Below are 21,264 nucleotides of genomic sequence, written 5' to 3'. Positions count from 1 at the left end.
AAACATAGCAGGGCATGACCTGTTCACCATAGAGGTATACTAGCTCTTTGCAATCACTGCTTCCATTTCTAAATGTTCATTCATCAGCCCTTTGGTAACGTGTTGTAGAATTTTGCCAGGAACTAACGTTTACAGATTCCCTTCTCTTCCCTTGTAATGCACACCCATCACTACTTTGTTCAAGGCGTAGAAAATATCAGTTCTCGCTTTGAAGGACAAACAGTTGCATTTGTCTCCTAGCAGAAGAAACAAGAGGAGGAGCCATGGTGTGGTGGGAAGAACATGGGGTTGGGAGGCAGTACACTCAATATAAGTCCCGACTGTCATTGACTCATGGTATGACTCTAACTAGGCCAGTCACCACCAGGTACCATTAGGAAAATCTCTCTGAGCAGGATTTCCTCTGCAAAACGGAGCCGCAGGACTGGAAGCTGCGAGGACCCTTAGAAACCATCTAGTCCGAGGTTAGGGCTAACATTCAAATCAGTTGTGTTGTATTTATCTTTGTTCTAGACTCTCAGTTTCACGAGGGTTCATATATCTTAAACTCGACTCCAAATCCCGCTGTGCCACGGTAGTATCTGCTCTATATATTTTCTGTGAGAAGCATATGAACTTGTGTGTATGTTCTTATTAACAGCACCATCCCTGGAATGTAGAGGACAGCACATTAAGTCGTGATATTATTAACAGTGTTATCTTTACCTCCAAGTCCACCTGCACTCAGGCATATTGTGGGGTGAGCCCCTCTTGAGTGAGTACAGAAGTCAGAATGTTAGTGTACTTCATACCCAATAGCTGTCTCAGTATTTCCAGGTATAAAATGTAAGTTCTTTTAAGACAGGGATTGTTTCCTTCTTGGCTTTGTAACCTCGGGGTGTCAAGCACTACACTTTGCAGATAGTAGGTGCTTAATGTGTTTTGTTGAATGGAATGGAATCATTAGAATTTAGCTAATGACACTGTCCAGTAGAGACAAGTTCCTTAGAGAACCTGAGTTAACCTGGAGGAGGAATTAGGTATCTTCCACTTGGCTTGGATGAAGAATGAAGACCAATCTTTGAGGCCCAGGGCCCTGAAATTTCCCAAGTGCCATGAGAAAGGGGGATCTTCATTTGGAGGTCTGTGAATTTGTTTCTTAAAATAATTTGTTAACTATTTCAGTATTATTGATTTTCTCCGAAACCCCATTTTACACATTTGAAAACATTATTGGGAGAAGAGGTCCATAAGCTTTGTCAAACTGCCAGTGGCTTCCGTGACACATTGTTAAGATATCCCTGTGTACCTCAGTTAAATTTTTAGTTTTTACTTTAGTCAGAACTAAAAATAGTTAAGAATCCTTGGGCATTAAAATATCTCCTGCAGGCCTTGATGTAGTAAGTAAGGCTGGGCATGAGATGGCTGGGGAAGCAAGGAAAGGGGGACATAAACCTAAGAAGAAATCAGACGGAAGAAAAAAAGGGAGGAAGAAATAAATACTGGAAACCAGCACAGATGCATGAGGTATAAAAATTTGTATTTATATTACAATGAAAGACAGATACAACACAATACCTTTGGTGGGAGCCGCGGGCAGCAGCAAGCACCAGGAACGTGTGTACAAATGAATCTTTACAATATAATACATCTTGCCACCTACAAAGCGTTCCTTTTCAGGTATATATTCAAAATATCTCTGGCACAGAACCTGCCCAGGGCACCTCAAGAAATTCCCAGTCAAGTGATTCCCTCTTCCCCTTTCCCCCACTCCACACAGCACCTCTGGTGCGGCTCCTTGATCAACATGGCCCGTCTCTCCACAGAAGCCTCAGTGGTGACTTCTTGTGGCCTTCTTCATACCTAGGAGACGGTGAAGCTTTGGAGGATGAAGGACTGCAGGGCCGGGACCCTTCACATAGGTGTGGGGTGGGGGTCAGCAAGGGTGTCCTTTAGAGAAAGCTAAATCACTACCCAAGCTAGCCAAATGGGGTCTCTTGAGAGTTTCCACTCCCAGGCTCCCTGTCTCCGTTGGCATTTTTTTTTTCAGGGACCTGCCTGGGAGGTGATTTTCTGTATCTCTCACCTAGAAACTCAAGATGTTGGAGCTAAAGGGGCTCTCGGAGTTAATCTAGTCCAACCTAGATGGGGACATGCCAGCCACCAACTTTCTTTGTCCCTGGATCCTGGTCCCCTTTGTAAGAAGGGTAACAAGAAGCCCAGAGAGGATAATGGAGCAAACTAGATTTTATACTGACCATGAACCTCCTTTAAAAAAGAGACCACTTGTAAAACACCAAAATGAGACATTGTCCTACACAAGACTCACTTTCTTCTCTCCTATCCTGCCCTGAAAAGATGGGAAAAGATGAGTCCTCTATTGTCACACAAACAGACTCCAAAATCCACCTTGGGAAGTGTCCCTGAAGAAGACCATATCTGAGGCCCTTCCTTCATTGGTGTTTGAGATCTAGATGGCTGTGCACCAGCAACTGCTCTCTCGATTGTAGCTTGGATGACTGGGGGAATTTCTATTTTATCCAGAGAAAATACTTTGTAAGAAGACGACAGTAGGTGGTGACTAAGGAAACCAGAAAATGGAACATTCTGAGTAAGCACAGACCATGCTCAGGGCAGTGAGACTTGCCCTGGGGCACTCCCTGCTCAGCCTCCTTGTTCACTGTGTGCCCAGGCCTCCTTTCAGGAAGGTAAGAGAGGTGAGCATGGGAGGGTCTTAATCTCTCTGTGTTCTTACACATGGCTTTGTATTTTGGTTCACTGATAAATGGGTTTGGTTAAAAAAAAAAGATCAGTAAGAAAAAATTTAAATGCAGTCATGATTCATGATCAAATCTGAAAATTCTGTGTCCTGAGCACCTGTAAATTTCACTGAATTGGGTTTGCAGCCATGCTGCATAACACTATTTGGAGAGGGTGGGGGTATGCTGACAGTCACTCTCAGGGCCACTGTATCTATTCCTAGCATTTGTGCAAATGGCAATTTTTCGAAGTCCATTCCTTCCCAGATTGTTAGGTAAGGGATGATTTGGGCTGTGTAACCTCAAGGCCCTTCTGGCCAATGGGGCGTCTTCTCCTGTACTGGTTAACCCAGCTAGTGACAGACCTTAGTACGAAAGTGTCCTGGTGGAATTAAACTGCCTTATTTGAAGCCAGGCTAACCTTCCCACAGGCAATTCCTGCTTCTTGGTACCAGATGGCAGAAAAAAAGACAAAGGGTTATAGGGTTTTCAAACTTCGAGGTCATGGAGTCCTCAGTTTTACAGAAGATACAGCTAACCCCACGGAATGAGTTTCCCAAAGTCACACAAACAGAAAGTGGTAGACAACACTCGCAAATGTGGGCAAAGGAGAGAGAGTGTATGATCAGTTACATTCAATTTCCAGATGCCAGACTAATATTTTTCTATAACAAAAGTTGTTTCTAGAAAATCCCAAGCCCAACAAGACAAAGCGTCACTCCTGAAAGTCTCACCTCCCCCATCCATTACTAAGCAAAAATGTTAGAAACCTACAGAACAAAGAAATCGGAGGAACCCCAGTTGCCAAATCACAGTGGGGCAAGGGGGTTACCCAAATTAATGACTAACTTCCAAAGAGGGAAAAACATTTTGTGCTCCACCATTGCTGTGCCCTGCTATGACCTGGTAGCTCCAGGATGGGCTGTGGATTGAGTAGCTTTGGAATTCTCACTCTTTGGGAACCAGCTGGGCATTAAGAGAGAAATGAGTAGGAGAAGGAGAGACATACTCTCACACCTCTGACTTCTGGGCTTGGCAGTATTTGAAAAAGGACTGATAAAGTCAGGACAATTGGGTTTTGCAAGATCTCCCCAAATCGGCATCTACATATTCGTGTTGGGGGCAGAGGGGATGTGTGTGGAAGGGACACGGAGAAGGGACTATTTCAAATTCGCATTCAATGACAATCACATTCATTTTTTGAAATCTCACCCATCCCTCTGTTAATTTAAAAATTTTCATTTATTAGCAGGTTCTGTGCAAGAGGGTCTCAGGAAAGGAAACACTTTACAATTCAGGAGCATGCTCATTATAGAACAAATGAACAGCAACAGTTGATCCAAACCTCACTGTGGATGACCTGCCTAACAGTCTTGTATGTTACTTAAAGTAAACTCATGATTTTGTTTCCATGATTTGGAAATTAGTTATTATAGAGGCACCAAAGGAGCTAGTAAAGTTTTGCTGTTTCTCAGCTACCCACAATAAGTCTATTGCTGTGTATTTTTCCCCTCGACAAACGAGGATTTTAGTCATCTGCAAGGTATATTGAACATAATACCAAAACCTGCATCACAGAAAAGGTTAATGGTTTTCAGAATCAGCTGCCAAAGTTGATGACCCAGAGCCCTTCTCCGCCCCCACCCCGAGCTGATGGAAGGGGTGCCTGTGAGTCAGGTTACATAACTCAAAGGGGACCTTTTCCTTGTTAGCAAGATTCCCCCGCTGTGGTAAGTAGGAGCGCAACAAGGCACCGCCCTCAAAAAAAAAAAAAGCTGCCATAAAATGTCTTCAGGTTTCTACATCTTGTACTGTAAAAGCAATGTAAGGACATGTACATTGGGTGCTGGGTCTTTGTCTGAGGAGTGAGGGTCAGTATTGTGAGGACTGTTCAAACACTACAAAAAAAAAAAATCCAAGATGGCAGCACCGTGACAAGTTCTAGGACATGATACAGTACAGTAATGTGCTCTTGTTTCAGAAGCCAATCAGTTTCTGTCTCACAGAGATCCCAGCTTTATAAGCCACTCCTATAACAGGGCTGTGTGTGCGTTTAAGAAAAGGAGCTAGACAGGGAACCCTCATCTCCCTCCCATTCCACCATCCCCATTCCACAGGGATGCAGGAGGAGAGGAAGAGGTCCCCAGCTCTGGCTAATTCCTGGGAGGGGAGACTGAGGGAGACCTGACCGCTCACATGGAGGACCACAGAGGAAACCACTTACTCACTTGGCCAGGCTTCACTGTCTTTTGAACAATGCAAAGAGAGGGACACACACAGTCACCAAGGCACGATATGACAACGGTGAAGAGTCCCTGGGACTCTGGGTCTGTACCACTCCCTCCCAATGCAAGGAAATGAGAACATTTAGGAAAATATAATACAAAATCTCTTACAGGAAATATAGACTACACTTGCTAAAACCACTTACCTAAAAGTGTTTATAGCCATTTTCTTTCTTTTTTTGTTTTTTTTTGTTTGTTTGTTTTTTTTGAAAAGACCTTCTCTAATACTAATGCAAAGACTGGTCCATTTTTTCTTACCCAGCAAGCCAAGCCCTAATGACTTCACTAAGCAGAATTTGTATTAAAAAATACATCTTCATAGTATTGCTACAACATGGGTAAATATGTTCAGAAAAGCTGGACAAATGCTATATAAGTTGGGTTGTTTTAAAGCATAACTTTTTTTTTTGCATTTTTTAAGAAGAGAAAAATGCTGTTATATGGTGTGCAAAAGGAGAAAACTGATTTACTTGTCCTCTAACAGAATACTGGAAAATAGGAGCTGGGCCTTTCCCACCAAAGGTAGTGGCTGCTGCAAATAAAAAAGAAAACAGAAGGGGCTTATCCACCTTCCCCAGGCCTCTGTCTCCAAGAGCTGGCACTAACATGGAGTCTCCAAGCTCTAGAGGATTAGCCGAGAGCCGTGAAAGGAAGGAAGTGGGGCTACTCCCTGGCTGTCTCTGTGGGAGCTCACTCACGAGGCCACCCTGCCCCGCCGACCAGACAAAGAGAGCTTTGCTGCCATTAGGATGCTGAACACGCAAAGCCAAAGGCCACTCAACATCCCTCATGAAGTCATTCTTTCACCTGGCTTTCCATCCACCCACTCTGAAGCACAGTGGTCACTAGTTAATAAGGGAGCAATCTCAGAGCAAACCTCGGTTTAAAGAGTGAATTAAAGTAGGGTGGGATTGAAGGGAGGGGGTTCTGCCTCTCTTAAAACTGTGGGAAGAGTTTCTGCTACATAGTCTTAAGTTGGCCATGGCCCATTCATCATCTCTCAAGGGCAAACAAAGCTTCCAGAACACTAACAGGCTGGGAGGTGCTGTTGGGGCACCTTCTCCTCCCCCAGGGAGGAGCTGGCCCACAATCCCATCATCAAGTCCAGTCACTTGTCGAGATTTCCAAGGGGTTTCTCCTGGTTTCTTTCATTTTCCTGATTTTTGGTTTGCTTTTGGTTTCTTATTAAACTTCTTACACTGTCATGTGTGTCTCCAGCAATTACATTTAATACTTCTTCAATGGAATGATTATGACTTTAAAAAAATGTATGGTTACAGCTCCATCAAGCTAACTTTAAGTCACAGCTGTACCTAACCACGGATCTCTGCAGTAAAAACCGGGGCAGACAAGAGCTACTCGGTGCGGTCCCAGGGCAGGGAGCCAGGGGTTCAAAGCCCCCGCTTCTTCAGCAGAGGCCAGCGGCTGGAGTTTCCTGGGGGAGCCGCAGCGGGCACGGGCAGAACTGGCGCTTCAGCTGGATGCTCCGGAGGTGGACGGGGTCGGGGGTGCTCGCTCGGGCCCTACGAGAGCCGGCCCGACAGTCTGCGGGGCTGGGCGTAGCCGCCGTCGCCGGAGCCGCTGCCCAAACCGTAGTGGTCATCGGCATCACTGGCACTCCCGACACTGTCCATTTCCCCTGGGGTGAACTCCATACCTTCAACGTCCACTTCTACGTGGGAAGAAAGAGTCACATGTTCATAGGCTCGAAAGCAGAAAGAGGCCTTAGAAGACATAAATCACAGGCTTTAGAGCAAAAACTCCAAGACCACCTAGACTGAATTTCTCATTGTGCAGATGAAGAAAATGAGGTCCATAAAAGTTAACTGACTGGCCTAAGGGGTCACCTGGTTCACCAGGATCATAGTATTTAGAACTCACCAAAAGTGACTTTAGACATCCCTCTCATCTAAAAGGCCCATTTTACAGATGAGAAGGCCTCTGGGGGCAAGGTGACTTGTCAAACAGGTAGTAGTAAATAGCCAAGCTGGGAGGGACTCAGCTCCGAAGGCTCAAAAACCACCTCTTCCCGGCCACTATCTGAAGAAGGGGCATTCCCAACTGAAAAGCCTGCCCTAGCCTCCTTCCCTCCCCAACTCCATCCTCACGCCCAAGATTCTACCCACTTGGTGGAGGCCAAGTCAGGCCTGATTAGTTCAGAGCCTAGAGTCACTCCAGGTCACCCCCAAAACAGCAACTAGGAACAAGTAGCCTTACTTTGGTGAGGGAGTCATTTTAGAGAACCAGACAGCCTTTGAGGCCAACCACAACTTAAATTAAGAGAGGGTACTGCCAAGTGCAGTGGTTCTCCACGTACAGCGAGACCCTTTCAGGTAGCCTACAAGGTCAAAACTATTTTCATAACAATATTAAGATGTTTTAATATCTAATATAGTAAATACCAACAGATATAACCTACATAAACAAAAGCTCTTCAGAGAGAAGGAGGATCCTCAATAATTTTTAAGAGTATAAGGGGCAGCAAGGTGGCACAGTGGATAGAGCACTGGCTCTGGATGCAGGAGGACCTGAGTTCAAATCCGGCTTTAGACATAGAACATTTACTAGCTGTGTGACCCTGGGCAAGTCACTTAACCCCACTGCCTAGCCAAAAAAAAAAAAGAGTATAAAGGGGTTCAGAGACCAAAAAGTTTGAGAGAATCCCTGGCTTAGTGGGAAGTATGCTGGACAGAAGGGAAGATGCATCAGAAAACATGGGTTCAAACTATGGCTTCACCACTTATTAGTTGCATAACCTTTGTCAAATTTCTTTATCCTGAGACTCAGTGCCTTTATGTGTCCAATGGGGATAATAGCTGTCTTACCTCCCCCTCACAGCATTGTTGTGGGCCAATGTGTTTCAGAAACCTTCGAGTTACAAACCATTATTATTCAGCCAGCTTCCTGCCAATATCTAGCTGTCAAACTTCAGGTGACTCCCAACAAGGCACTAGGGAGAACAGATCTTGGAATGATCATGAGGGTTATCCACAGAAGGGCAGAGTGGCAAATGGGACTCAGTCAAGAAGACCCAGATTTAAGCCATTTAGTGACTGGGAGACCCTGAGTTGGTCACAAACTCTCAGTATCTAGGCAACTCTCTCTTGCAGTATAGGAACTCTTGGCAGAGGAAATTAGCAGATTACACTCATGAAATCATAGACTGAGGGGGAAAAAACCAACAATGATCACAGGGAAGGGGATGCCTATAGATGAACCTCCTGCCCAGCCCAGCAAGGTGCCTCTTCTCCTAAAATTCTAGCACAGGCCTCTGGGCTAGGTAAGGTCCCAGTCTATGCCTGCTGTCTATGCTGCGTTACACACATGGAAACTGACCTTGCTCTGAGTCTGTGGAGATGGTCGAGCCGGTACTGTCAGTGCGCACGCGTTCCATGCCCTGCACCGAGAGCTGCTCCAGGCGGCGTTTGAGGTAGCGATGCTCACGCTGCAGTTGTTCCTTCACGTTCAGGGCTTTACGGTCCTGTTCTTCTAATTTCTGACGTGAGATAGAACAGAGTAGAGGGGAGGAGGAGAGGACCAAGAGAGGGAAGAAATGAAAGGATAAAGGTCAGCTGAGGCAAATGGTTGGACTGTGATGCCCCCACCTATCTCAAACTCAAAGCCCATCTCAAGCCCTAGACTCGGGGGCCTTACTTAGGTTTCCCCTGGATCACCAGGAAATTATCAGACCCAGGGATGTACTCCATCTATGAAAACAACAGAAAGAGCCAAGTAGCAATTCACAGTCAGAAGCAGAAGGGGACATGGCAAGTCCCACAAAGATCTGATTTTTCCCAGATGAGACCCACCTATAACACTCTGCAAAACTTTATCATCATCATCACCAAAAACAGATTCTGCTTTAATACTCAAGAACCCGTCTCCTTCACCTTCTCTATCCCTACCCACGGGCAAAAACAGGGATGATTCCTGCTTGGCATACTCTCTCCCTTGTCTTCTACCCTCACACAGCCCACTGTTCTTCACCTTCTCCATCTTCAGCCATAAGTCTGGGCATTAAGAATTTACAATGAGTTCTGGCTATGCCCCGTTCCCCATTCCTACCCAAAGGCCCGGTTTACAAAGTCAAAGTTTATATTTGACTCAGTCTTCCCTACCTTGTCAGAGCAAAGAAGTGAGACCTAGCAGTGAGAGGAAAGGGGAGAAAAGAAGAGGCAAGAAGTGGGTGGAAGTCGGATTTCGGCAGAAGACCACTTCCCAGACAACAGCGAGAGTACAGCTGTCATTTGCACTAGGATGTTGACAGGAATCAGAGATGACAAAGAAAAGGCAAGAACGCTGGAGCTCAAATAAGGCCCCATTCATGAGTCCCCAGAGAAGAAGCCAGCCGAACCATAAACTCCCTGAAGGTAGAGACTTCTGGTATGGTGCTAACACGGTGCCTTGCACGTGATAAGTGCTTAACAGGTGTTTGTTAAATTAAATGAAAACACCCTGGCCAAGTGTGCCATTGAAGTCTGCAGCAAGCAGCACAACGAACCAAGGTTTAATTGAGTGTAATGGACACATCAGGGAGAGGGACAAATGATGGTGCCCGAAGAAGCCCCAATACCAGCTCTCAATTCTGTATTCCTAATGAATGTGCTTTAGGCCACCACTTTCTTATGGTCGAGAATCCTCTGACCCCAATACTGTCATGACAGAACATTGCATGTTTTAGAGACTATTTAAAATAACCCCCCCACCCCAGGCCACACCTTACAGATAGGGAAATGAGAGCCCAGATACTGAGGAAGTGACTTGAAAAAGGTCTCACAGTGAATGTGCTCTCACCTTTTACTCTCTGCTTCATGTCACTTGAAACAACACTGTTCAATGAAGAACTACTTTAAAAGACCTTGGGATTCCAATCAATGCAACAACAAATGAACTCAGAATATGGGAGATGAAACATGTCATTCACCTCCTACCAGAGAGGTGATAAACTTAAAATGCAGAATTAAGAAACACATTTTCATGCACGGTCAATTGGGGAAGTTGTTTTGCCAGACTGTGCGTATTTAGGATGATCCTTCTTTCCTTCCTTCCTTTTGCTGTTTAAGAAAGGGGAGTGGGGGGGGGAGATGGAATAACACTGTAAATGCATGTAAAAATAAAGTATATTTTTCTTTTTTAAAAATGTACTAATATCTTTAGTTTTTACATCACCTTTTTAATTTAAAAATAAATGCATGTAAAAACATAAATGCTTTTTAAACATGCATTTATTTTTCAAATTAAAAAAATGAAAGTGATAGAAAAAGAAAAGGTACTAGTGAGTTTTAAATATATATACTTGAGCTCTTTGATTCACAGGGCTGTTTTTAAAAAAAGCATCTTGGAAACCATAAAGCAATGAGTTGATATGTTATCATTATTGTTACAAAATTAAGTTCCACTGAAGAAATTAATAGTCAAAAGTAAGACTGCAGAGGAAATGTCTACTTAAGAAAAGGACTTAGGGCTAAAAAGGTACTGAGAGATGAGCCCTATAGAATCATAGAATTTAGGGATAGAAGTGTTATTAGACACTCAACTGTCTCATTTTACAGACCAGGAAACAGGTCCAGAAAGGTTAAGTGACTTGTTTAAAGTTACATAGCTAAAAGGTAAAAGAAACTGGGATTTGGACACAGGTCCTTTCTCTCTAAATTCAGGGTTCTTCCCATTCTGCGCAAGTCAAACACAGATGATCTATGTTAATCACACACTTTCCCAGTTTTACTCAATACAGCATGACTCCTAAGAACCTCTACCAGGCAACAATTTTAGCCTCAGTTGTTGCAAACCTGCTACAATTACTACATTTCTTTAAAAATATTTTATAATTGAGACTTTGCTTTGATTCATATTGATCTCAGACTTCTGGAGATAAAAGGGACCTGAGCGGTTGCCTCATGTCTTTTATGGAGGAGAAGGCTGAGGTATATGGTCCAGCCAAGGTGAAGCTGTCAGTCAGCCGGGGCAGAACCAGGACTAGAACCTGGGACTGCTCCTTCCGGGTCATCCGACCAAGGGCTTTTCTACCACACTAAACTGTTTATTAGAACTGCTCAGCAAGTTGTGGTATATGAATGTAGTGGAATACTATTGTGCTATAAGAAATGATGAACAGGCTGATTTCAGAAAAACCTGGAAAGACTTGTATGGACTGATGCTGAGTGAAGTGATCAGAACCAAGAGAATGTTGTACACAATAACAGTCATGTTGTGCAATGACTAAGATTGTTAAACTGAACGCTTCTCAACATTACGAGGATCTAAGACATCTCCAGAGGCCTCGGTGTGGAAAATGCTGTCCACATCCAAAGAAAGAACTATGGAAGTCGAATCGCTATCACTTATTTTTACCTTCTGTTGAGTTTTGTTTCCTCTTTCTGATGGTTCCTCCTATTGGTTTTAATTTTTACTTAAAACTTCACTAATGTGAAAATATGTTTAATGGGTATGTAAATGTAAAGCCTATATCAGATTGTGCACCATCTTGGGGAGGGTGGGGGGGGGAGGAAGGGGGAGAAAAATTTTCAACTCAAAAGCATATAGAAGTGATTGTTGATAAATCAAAATAAGTTAATAAAATTAAAAAAAACTGCTCAGGGATTGTTTTTTGAGTGTATATTAAAGAAAGTAATTTGAATGTCTGTGCCCAGGAGCCACTGGTAAGGGGCCTAGTTTTAAACAAACAGGAATCCAAGCCCTGTTCCCTGACGGTAGAGGGCCCACTAACATATCTCAGAGTCAAGGTTTCTGAGGAGGTCTCTACTGATTGTTAAAGAGTGAAGGCCAGCAGAGGCTTCTATATTACGAGGGCTGCCTAGGGGGATAGAAAATGCCTTAGATTTGGAGTCATAGGACTTGAGTTCAAATCTTGGCTCAGCTAAAAGTAGGCACTTCAATTCAGATCTTTCAATTCCACAACAGATGGACAAAGGGGTTGGACCAGATGATCTGCCCTGAGATTCCTTCTAGCTGTAACAGTCTAAGGCCACAAGAAAGACTGGTTCTAGCCAGGCAAGGGCTTCTGCTCTGCCATTTCGGACCTCCTTGAGTCTCCCCGGGTCTCCCCCATCCTCCTGCTCTTTTTATCTCTTGCTCTGAGAACAATAATCACATCAATATTGCCTTTGCTATAGGAAAGAGCATGTCAGTCTCTGCCCACCATTACTTCTCTCATTAGAATGTAAACTCCTCATGGGCAGGGGCTGTTTCACTTTTATATCTGCATCCCAGTACCTAGAAGTCAGTCAATAAACACTTATTGGACACCTACTATATGCCAGATGCTACGCTAAGTACTGGCACATAGTAGGCACATATTTTTCTTTAGGCTTGACTATCTCAAATGACAACAAAAGGCAGCACAGAAAGAGCTGGGGGCTGAAGATCAAGATCAAAAGACCTGGGTTCTAACTGGCCTGGCCCCAAACTTGCTATGTGACCTTTGACAAGAAATCCTGCTCTATTACATACTTCCTCTGTGGCCTTGGAAAAGTCATTTCTCCCTGAACCTCATTTCTGTAAAATCAGGGCCTGATGATCCCCGAGAAGTCTGTTTCTGGCCCTGTCATCTTTCTCTCCAATGCCTCCTTCCATCCTTCCTTCTGCCCTCCCTCCCACCACAGAATCCCAGCATATGAAAGCAGGAATGGACTTCAGCCATGCTTTAGTCTAGGTCATGTAGTAAGATGCTGTATAGTAGAATCTCCACTATGACAAACATATTGGCCAAGTGGTTAGCTAGCCTGTGCTTTAATGACTGAAAACTGATTCTTACAAAACTTCCTAATAATTAAAGCCACCCAAAAGTGAGATGAGCTGCCTCATTAGGCAGGGGGTTCCCTCTCACTAGGGGTCTTCAAGGGAAGGCAGAATGACCACTTGTTCGGACTGAAGGCACAGGAAGAGCAGGCTTGCCTTGGCGAGGAAAAGGGTTGTTACCTCTTCCTCAGGTGATTGGAGGAAGAGAGGATGGGGCCTGATGGCCTCAAAGGCACCTTCTAAATCAGCAATTCTTTCCTCTTTCTCTCTTCTCTGCCTCCCTCTCTCTTTTCTTTCTCCCCAACTGCCAGGTACAAAGAGTGCCTTCTTTCCTTGGGATAGGGGAGCAGGGTCAGGGAGAGGCCACCTCTGATCCATGACATCTGAGCTGCTGCACTTCTCCCCCTGGGCTCCCTAGGGCAGGGGCTGTTTTGCATGTTCTAAGTGGAACTCACTGGCCCTGCCCATTGGCAGGGAGGCAGTGACCTGCCCCTAACCCTCTGCCCTCCTGAGCCATTCTCCTTCTCTTTCCACCCCGCCCTGGGGGCCCTTTGGCTGGCTCTAGCTAGGGCATCAAAGGCCCCAAAGAGACAAACAAACTCTTGGGCTGGAGCCTGCCATTCTGGGAAGCACAGAGATGCCTGTCAGCTTTTCTGCTCCTCTCCTTGACCTTCTCCCCTCCCCCCAACCACCCAGCAATTAAGACACTGGAGAGCACCAAGGTCCTAGGGTTCCTGTCAAGCCTATATCATGCCTAGAAAGGCAAAGCTTAAGTGCTTGGGTCCCCAGACCCCATAGCTGTCAGGTGAGCCTGAGCGGCAGCAGGGAAAACTAGTGAGGCTGCTGCTGCTGCTGCTAATATTCCAGCGCCGTATGAATCAAACGGCATACCATCAGTAAAGTCCTTTACAAACCATAAGCCACTCTCTAAATGTTAGATACACCCCACATTACTCCCTCTTCACAGTTCCCAAGCACACTTTTCACAAGAACTCTGAGAGGTAGTGGCTGTATTTTTCTCCCAGTTTTCCACACAAGGAATCAAGTTGGAGAGAAGAGAAGGGATTTGCTTGTGGTCACACAGCTAGTCTCAACATCAGATCCAGGATATAGGCTTCAAAAAGCTGATAAAACCTAAGCTAATTGTGTATGAATCAGCCGCTCTACTTTGCTGTCCAGGGAAGAGAGAAAGAAAGGAGGACACCTGGCCTCTGCCCACAGGGACCTTCTAGTCCTCTGGGGAGACAAGATTCACATACACTTAGAAAAAAATCAAGATACCAACCAAGGGCTAAATTATCTGGTCTTGCCACATCCCAGTTCCCTCACTGCTGAAAGGGATGGGAAGCCAATCAGATGGGCATCCTGAGCCCATGACTACCCCCAGGATGGGGCACTTGCTACCTCCCAAAGCAGCACATTCCCAGGTTCGGATGGTTCTAACTTTTAGGAAGTTGTTACTTTGAACCAAATTCTGCAAATTCCACTCAGTGTTCCCCTGGGGCTAAGCAGCAGAACAAATCTAATCTTTCTACACACACACACACACACACACACACACACACACACACACCCACAGCCTTTCAAATACAGGAAGACCAGCTATCATGTATGTCCCCTGAGTTTTCACTTATCCACATCAACAAATGACCTTCAAGTCACTTTGGGCCATGTGGTTCAATGATTACAGTACCAAACATGGAGGCAGGAAGACTCCCCAGCCTAGACCCCTGCTAGTTGGGAGTCTTTGAACAAATCACCAGCCTTCTCTGGGCTTCTGTTTTCTCATCTATAAATTAGGGATAAAGAATATTGCCAAGACCTGCCCATGAGGCTGCTGGGAAGCTCAGACAGGCCTGAATCTAGGCAAAGGACCTTGTAAATCTCAGTTCTCAGTTACTGCTGATCTCCCCACAGCTCTGTGGTCTCCAGTCCCTTTTGCCATGCATGGTGGCTCCTTTCCCAGGGCATTCTCCAAACTGCCAATATCTTTGCTGAAATACGGCGCCTGGTAGTGCAGAAGCAGGCTGGTACGGGTCACCTAAAGCGTGCCCCTCTCTCTCCTTGTCCTGAGCCTTATTCTCTCCATGTAGCCACAGGTGACATTAACTTATATGGCTTCCATACCGAATCACTGAGTCACATAAAGCTCACAGTCCACTAAAATCCCAACATCTCTTTCACATGAACTGTTCTTGGGCCATGCCTCTACTTGTGCCAGGGGAATATTCCTTGAGCCCAAGAGTCAGATTCTCCACTTACCCAAACCCCAGATGCCTGGTGGACATCCCTACCTAGATGTACAACTAGCAACTCAACATGTAAGAATCCTAACTCAGCATTTCCCTTCATCCCAACCCTGCCCACCCTTTGCCTAAACCTGCCCTGCTTTTCCAATTTCTGCTAATGACATCACAGTTCTTCCTGTCTCCTTGGCACACAATGATCTTTCAGCTCATGCCTCCCTGACTCACCTCTCAACTCCCTCAGTGGCCCAAACCTGTCATTTCTATCATTATAACATCTCTCACGTGTACTCTCCCTCCTGTCCACTGCCACTGCTACCACCCTGGTTCCAGGCTCATTATCACTGGTCAAGAGTATTAGAATACCCTCCCACCAGGGCTCCTTGACTTTCATCTGGAGCCTTCCTAATCCATCCTTCACACGTTAGACAAAATTATCTTTCTCACATACTGTCTGATCATGTCACTTCTCCACTCAAAAACCTCCATCCTCCATCATGCCTCTTCAATAAAATACTTGGCCTGGCATTTGAGGTCTTGCATGATCTGGTTCCAATTTATCATGCCAGCCTTGTTCACAGTATTCTCCTTAGTGCAAATCTGTTTCAGCTGAATTGTATTGGCTATCTGAGACTGTCTGACCTCCTCCTGCCCTCTCCTGCCTTTGCCCAGGCTTTCCTCAATACCTGAAATGGATCTTCTCCATCTCTGTTGGCTGAAATCCATCCATCCCTTCATTCCCTCAAGGCCCAGATCTGGTAGCATGTCCATGATGCAGCCTCTCCTGATGTTCCCACGGGAGCCCTTCCTCATCAAACAATTTGCTGGCTTTCTCCTATGCACTTAATCATTTTATTACTGACATATGTATGTCTCCTCATACTTATTACAATGGAAGTTCCTTGAGGGTAGAGGGCTGAGCATGAGGCCCTGAACATATTTTAAGGCTATGTGAAAGTGTGCTGGCTTTACCAATGAAGACTTCATGTCTGTCTCTGATTTATTAAAAGGAAAAAAAAATAGGTCATCCACTGCTGGGCCCCCTTCAGACGATGAGACTCTCCATATTTCACTGGGTTAGTTCTTACTTGGATGGCAGACATCCAGTCCACTCCTGGGCCCATATGCAAAGTCCTCTGGCAGGGCCTACCAGAGGCTGTGCTCTGCCAACAGAGCCTTTGGGAAGCATCGGTGGGGGAACGGGAGGTCTCACGGGAAGTTAAAACAGGAAAAATACTTGGAGCAATATTATAAGTGACTGTGAATGCAATGAGTTTTGAAAAGGGAGATCCTGTCTAAGGTGGCCAGCAGAGGATTCCTGCAGGCAGAGGGAAGGATCAGAGTTAGGCCCTCAAGGACAGTCACACCAGGCAGGCTTGGGTAGCTGAGTCAAGTCTTTCAGGAAGGGAAACGGCCCATTTCAGATGACAAGGAGTCATCTGCAAGGGAGCCCCTTAGGAACTGGGGTAGACAGAAACTTCCCTCCTGGTGTTCAAGCAGTACCTAATTCATCCCTTGGTAGTCAGCCTTCTGATGAAGAACCTTTCAGCCAGGATGGTCCTTAAGTAACCATAAGAAAGAGCTAGAAAAGACTTCCACCAACAGCCCAGAGAGGTTATTTGCCTGTAGTCACAAAGTACGAAGCAGCAGAGAGCCAAGACTCCAACTCAGGTCGAATCGACTGACTTCAGATTGAGCGCTCTATTCATGATACATTATGCCACAATGCACAGTCCATCACTAGGCCCATATCTGCGTGTAGCAGGCACTTAATCTGTTGGGTTTTTTTTTAATTGACTGGAACTAAGTACAACAAAGTTCTGGGGAAGGAGAGCTCAATTAGGGTGCTCAGGGGAGCGTGCCTGGAGGCGAGGTTCAGAGCTAGGCCTTGAAGGACACCAGGTCTACCTAACCGAGCTCAAAAGCTTCCAGGGAGCTGCCACAAAGCCCCCACCCCAAGAGAGACAAATATATCCTCTGAATGAGAGTGAAGCAAAAAGCCAGCCCATCTCTCAAGGGAGAGCCCACTGCCTCCACCTGTAGAAGGTGCTTCATACCTTGATGTGCATCCTGGCTCTTTTCAGAAGGCTGAGGGTCGTGTGGCGGGTGCTGTCTGGCCCCAGGGGCACAAGCTGCTTGAGCTGTTCCAAATACAACCGCAGTTTGGCTCGTCTGAAACAAACACACAGAGAAGAAGAACAAATCAGTTCAGACCAAGCTGGCCAGCACACCGCTCCTGAGAACCAACCAATTCATCTGCTCCCACTGCAGAGCCAGCAGGGGGATCCGCTCCCTGCCCTAGGATGGCTCCTGCCCCACCTTGCCACCACGTTAGCCTGCCCCAGGCTAGAAGGTGATGAAAACCTCCAAGACCCCAGAACTGAGGGACGTCAGAAGTCCTGGAGTCAGAAGACTTCGGCTGATGACTGGTTCTGATTACTTACTGAATGCAGGCAGTCAGGATTTCTCTAAGTTTCATTTTGTTCATCCATAAACTAAGCAAATTTATGCACCATCTGCTAGCACACTGCCTGGGCCTTACAGCATTCTGGGCAGGGATAGCATTATGGATTTTTATGTCTTCTGCTCATAGCAGGAGGCCCCTCTGGAGCCTCCCTGAGAAGCAGAGGGGACATGGTCATCCCTTGCTGGACTGGAACTAGGATCAGGTTTGACTAGATGACTGTTCAGTTTCCTTTCAAATAGAAAAGTCTATTTCAGAGCTCCAGCTCCTACATATACTAATCACTGGATTCTGGACAAGTCATTACCCCTTTCTAGGTCTTGGTTTCTATCTGTAAAATGGGGTTAATACTTGCACTCCTAATCTCATAAGGCTATTGTGAGGCATGAGCTCTGTAAATGGGAAAACCCAATATAAGGATGTGCACTTATGATTTGCGGTTGTTCAGCTTTCACTTGAAGATATCCAGAGACAGGGAATTCAATACCTCCCTATGACAGTTCCCACCATTGTTTTCTCCTTGTATAGTTCAGACTAGAATCATGGCATTTCAAGCTAAAAGGCGCCTGGAGATCATCTAATACAGGCTTCTTCTCATTTTATAGATGAGAAAATCAAGGTACAGAGATGAAGAAAATGCCCAAAGTCACATGACCCGCAAGCTGAGCTCTGGCCTCAAGCCTCTGACTCCCAGAACGCATCAAAATATTTTCTTGACAATCATGAATAGGGAGTTTATGATGAAGGTAACGCTGAAGATGCAAAGAGAAAACACCTCACTCCATCCAGCCACCAAAGTGACCTTTTGCCCTCGTTACTGGAATCTCCTTTGGGAAACAACCTTCCCAAACTTCTGCCAGGCGATTTCAGTGGCAGCCAAGCGGAGTGGACCACATAGGACCACCCCGCTACCCCCCCTCCCCCAGGCAGAAAGTTGTCAGAAATAGCTTTCTTTTTAAAAATACTTTCATTTCTCTTAAACACGTACTTGAAATGCACTTTCTGAATCCCACCGGACAAGGAAAACTTAGCCAGACCTATTCTCTCCCCCTTAGTACAGGGGAGGGTGGAGACTGTCTCCCAAATATTTCCTCTAATCTGACAAGACCCCCTGGAGAACAGTTCCAGAGTCCCTAGGAGCCTTATGGGCTGACAGCTGTTGCCGGTTACATACATGGTTATATAAGCCTTGTTTGGCTAGATCCTGCCCCACCTCCAACGGCTACAAGATCAATTCCCACCCTCAGAATCTGTAGGATTGAGAGCCAGAAGAGAGTTCAGAGAGTGGCTACTCCCACCCCTCATTTTACAGAGTGAGAAACTAAGGCAGAGAAAGTTGATTAAGGCTTCATAGTAAGTTGCAGTAAGGATTCAAATCTAAGTCTTCTGACTCAACTCTTTCCACTACACCATGCCTCCTGTAGAAAAATCAAATGCTAATGGGATTCATGGGTCAAATGAGAACAAAACAACCACCACCACCTATGAAATGCTTTTCTTGTATATAGCAAACACAGAAAACTACCACTAATCCTCAGCCTTCTTGGAGCAGGGAAAGACCAGCTATCCTACAGGCACAGTCAGGTAGTAGCTTAGGCAAGATTTCCATGCCTCCCTTCCCCAGTCTTCCATGTAGGCCATCAGTGGCAACCACCATGTTCCCCCCCACCCCCCCGCCCCAAGCACACACTGGAACTATGGCTTATCCTGTTGGTTAAGCATGAGCAGACAGTAACAATGGTGACATTGCAAACTTCTCATCAGGCCTGGAGATGGGGAATGAAAGGCTCCCCAGGGGATGTAAGGCCCAGAGAGACTGGAAATAACAGGGAGGGAAGAAGCCAACATGGAAAAAAGAAAGTAAGGTAACCCTGGGCCACGAAGGCCAACTCCTGGCCTCTGCCCTTTCACAAAGCACAGGGGTTGAGAAGCAGCCATATGAGCAGGGCATGGCCTTATCGTGTGTGTGTGTGTGTGTGTGTGTGTGTGTGTGTGTGTGTGTGTGTGTAAGAAGAAAGTGAGAAAGAGAGAGAGAAGAAACAGCAGAAAAGAGAGAAGAAAACTCATGTATTGTTCTGGGTCATGGGTTCTTGTCTTCTTCCATGAAGGCTGTCCTCCTCCTTCTCATGGTGTGGAGGTGACCTTGGGCTTTTAAAGACTATGCTGGTGGTGTATAAGCTCTGGAAGGGTTTCAAATAGAGGCCCTTGATAGACTGTGCGTCTGATATCCAAGCACCAGCCTATGTGCAGCCAGGATCCTCACTAGACTAAAAGGCTGGCAGCGCAGTGACAGACAATATGGGGTGGGAGGTGGGGAGGAAGAGGGAAGGAGGGGAGAATCTGTTTTAGCTCAAGAAAACCTGGCCTACTGAAGACACCACCGACCTGAGAGCCAGGACACTAGAATTCTAGTTGCCACTCAATTACTTTTAATCTTTTTGACTTTCGGCAAGAGACTTAACTTTTCTGGGCTCATCTGTAAAATGGAGATAATGCTACTTAATCTGCCTGGAGGCAGAAGGCTGGGCCACATCATGCCTAAAGCACAGCTGAAGGAAGAGCAAAACTGTGGGGAAATAATAGGATCAAGGAAGAAAGAAAAGTTGGGGTTCAGGTTAGGTTTTTGTGATTTCCTGGGGTCTCTGGTGCTAGGCAGTGTCTCTGTCAATCTCCAAAGTTCTCTGGGAAGCAGCTAACAGGCTTCAGTTGCTTCACAGAGCTGTGAAGGCCTGAATAACACAGGACACAGAATGTCAAAGCAACAAGAGACCGAAGAACAGAGAATGCCACAGCTAGAAGTGACCTCAGAATAGATCACATCAAGTGTCAGAGCTAGGATGAACCTTCGAAGGCTGACCACAGAATGTCAGAGAGTTAAGAACTGCTTTAAGCCAATCCACTGCCAATCTGCCAGGATGGCCAACAACTATTTAGTAAGAACCCACTACGTGCTAAGCACCAGGCCAAGCGCTGGAGATACAAAGAAGGGAAAAAAACAATCCTGCCTTCGAGGAGCTCACAGTCCAGCGTGGCAGACAACATGCAAACAGCTGGGGACAAACAAGCTGTATGCAGGGGAAACTGGAAATTATCAACACAGGGAAGGTACTAGCACTGTTGTTGTTCATCTTTCATTCCAGAAGAGGGCCCATGACATCAGGAGGGTGACGTCTTGACTAGCAAGTGAACTGGATTTAAGTGAGGCAGGGATGTGCAGTCACCAGCCTCACTCTCTCCTCCAGAGTCACTGCAGTCCAGTGGCAAGACACAGGTCAGGACAACTGGTGATGGCCCAGACGCAGTGGAAGACCCTGGCCTTTTCCAGGTCTCAGTTTGTCTGAGGCTATACCCATTCAGTAGGTAAGAAATGAGGTAAAACATGGTCTACTTTGCCTTCACAAGAGAATCAATCAGTGAAGGGAAGACCCTCAGAGTTTCTGGCCAGAACAGAAGCAACTGCTATTTACACTCACTCTCACCCATCAAAACCCAAACAATGGGCAAGTGAAGCCTGGGCTGGGGCCTATTGTTGGCCTGTTGGTGACAGCCAGAGAGATCTGACTATGCCTTTAAACTAGCATTAAGAGTAACAAGAAAAGATTCTTGTAGAAAGTGGGATTTTAGCTGAGACTTGAAGGAAGCCAGGAAGGCCAGGAAGTGGAAGTGAGGAGGGTGAGAATTCCCGGCACAGGGGACAGCCAGTGACGATGCAGGCTGTTGGGAGATGAAACGTCTTGTGAAGAACAGGAAGGAGGCCAGGCAGTGTCACTGGG

General features: G+C 45.8%; 1 protein-coding gene across 3 annotated transcripts in view; it reads right to left on the bottom strand.

The window, feature by feature from the left end:
• Positions 1 to 1,502: 1,502 nt before the first annotated feature.
• MXD4 (MAX dimerization protein 4) overlaps positions 1,503 to 21,264 on the bottom strand; it is a 52,705-nt gene continuing 32,943 nt past the window's right edge. For all 3 annotated transcript variants that reach the window (XM_020992216.2, XM_078148554.1, XM_020992217.2), the window contains exons 4-6: positions 17,085 to 17,199; positions 8,360 to 8,519; positions 1,503 to 6,695 (exon numbers count right to left, since the gene is read on the bottom strand). In XM_020992216.2, coding sequence (XP_020847875.1) covers positions 6,547 to 6,695; positions 8,360 to 8,519; positions 17,085 to 17,199 — 424 coding nt within the window. In that variant the 3' untranslated portion in view covers positions 1,503 to 6,546. The remainder of the gene's footprint in view (positions 6,696 to 8,359; positions 8,520 to 17,084; positions 17,200 to 21,264) is intronic.

This window comes from Phascolarctos cinereus, unplaced genomic scaffold (assembly GCF_003287225.1).
Source record: "Phascolarctos cinereus isolate Bilbo 61053 unplaced genomic scaffold, phaCin_HiC Scaffold_9;HRSCAF=440, whole genome shotgun sequence".
In the NCBI taxonomy this organism is placed as follows: Eukaryota; Metazoa; Chordata; class Mammalia; order Diprotodontia; family Phascolarctidae; genus Phascolarctos; species Phascolarctos cinereus.
The sequence above is the reverse complement of the archived record's forward strand: the minus strand, read 5'-3'. Positions and strand labels throughout refer to the sequence as shown.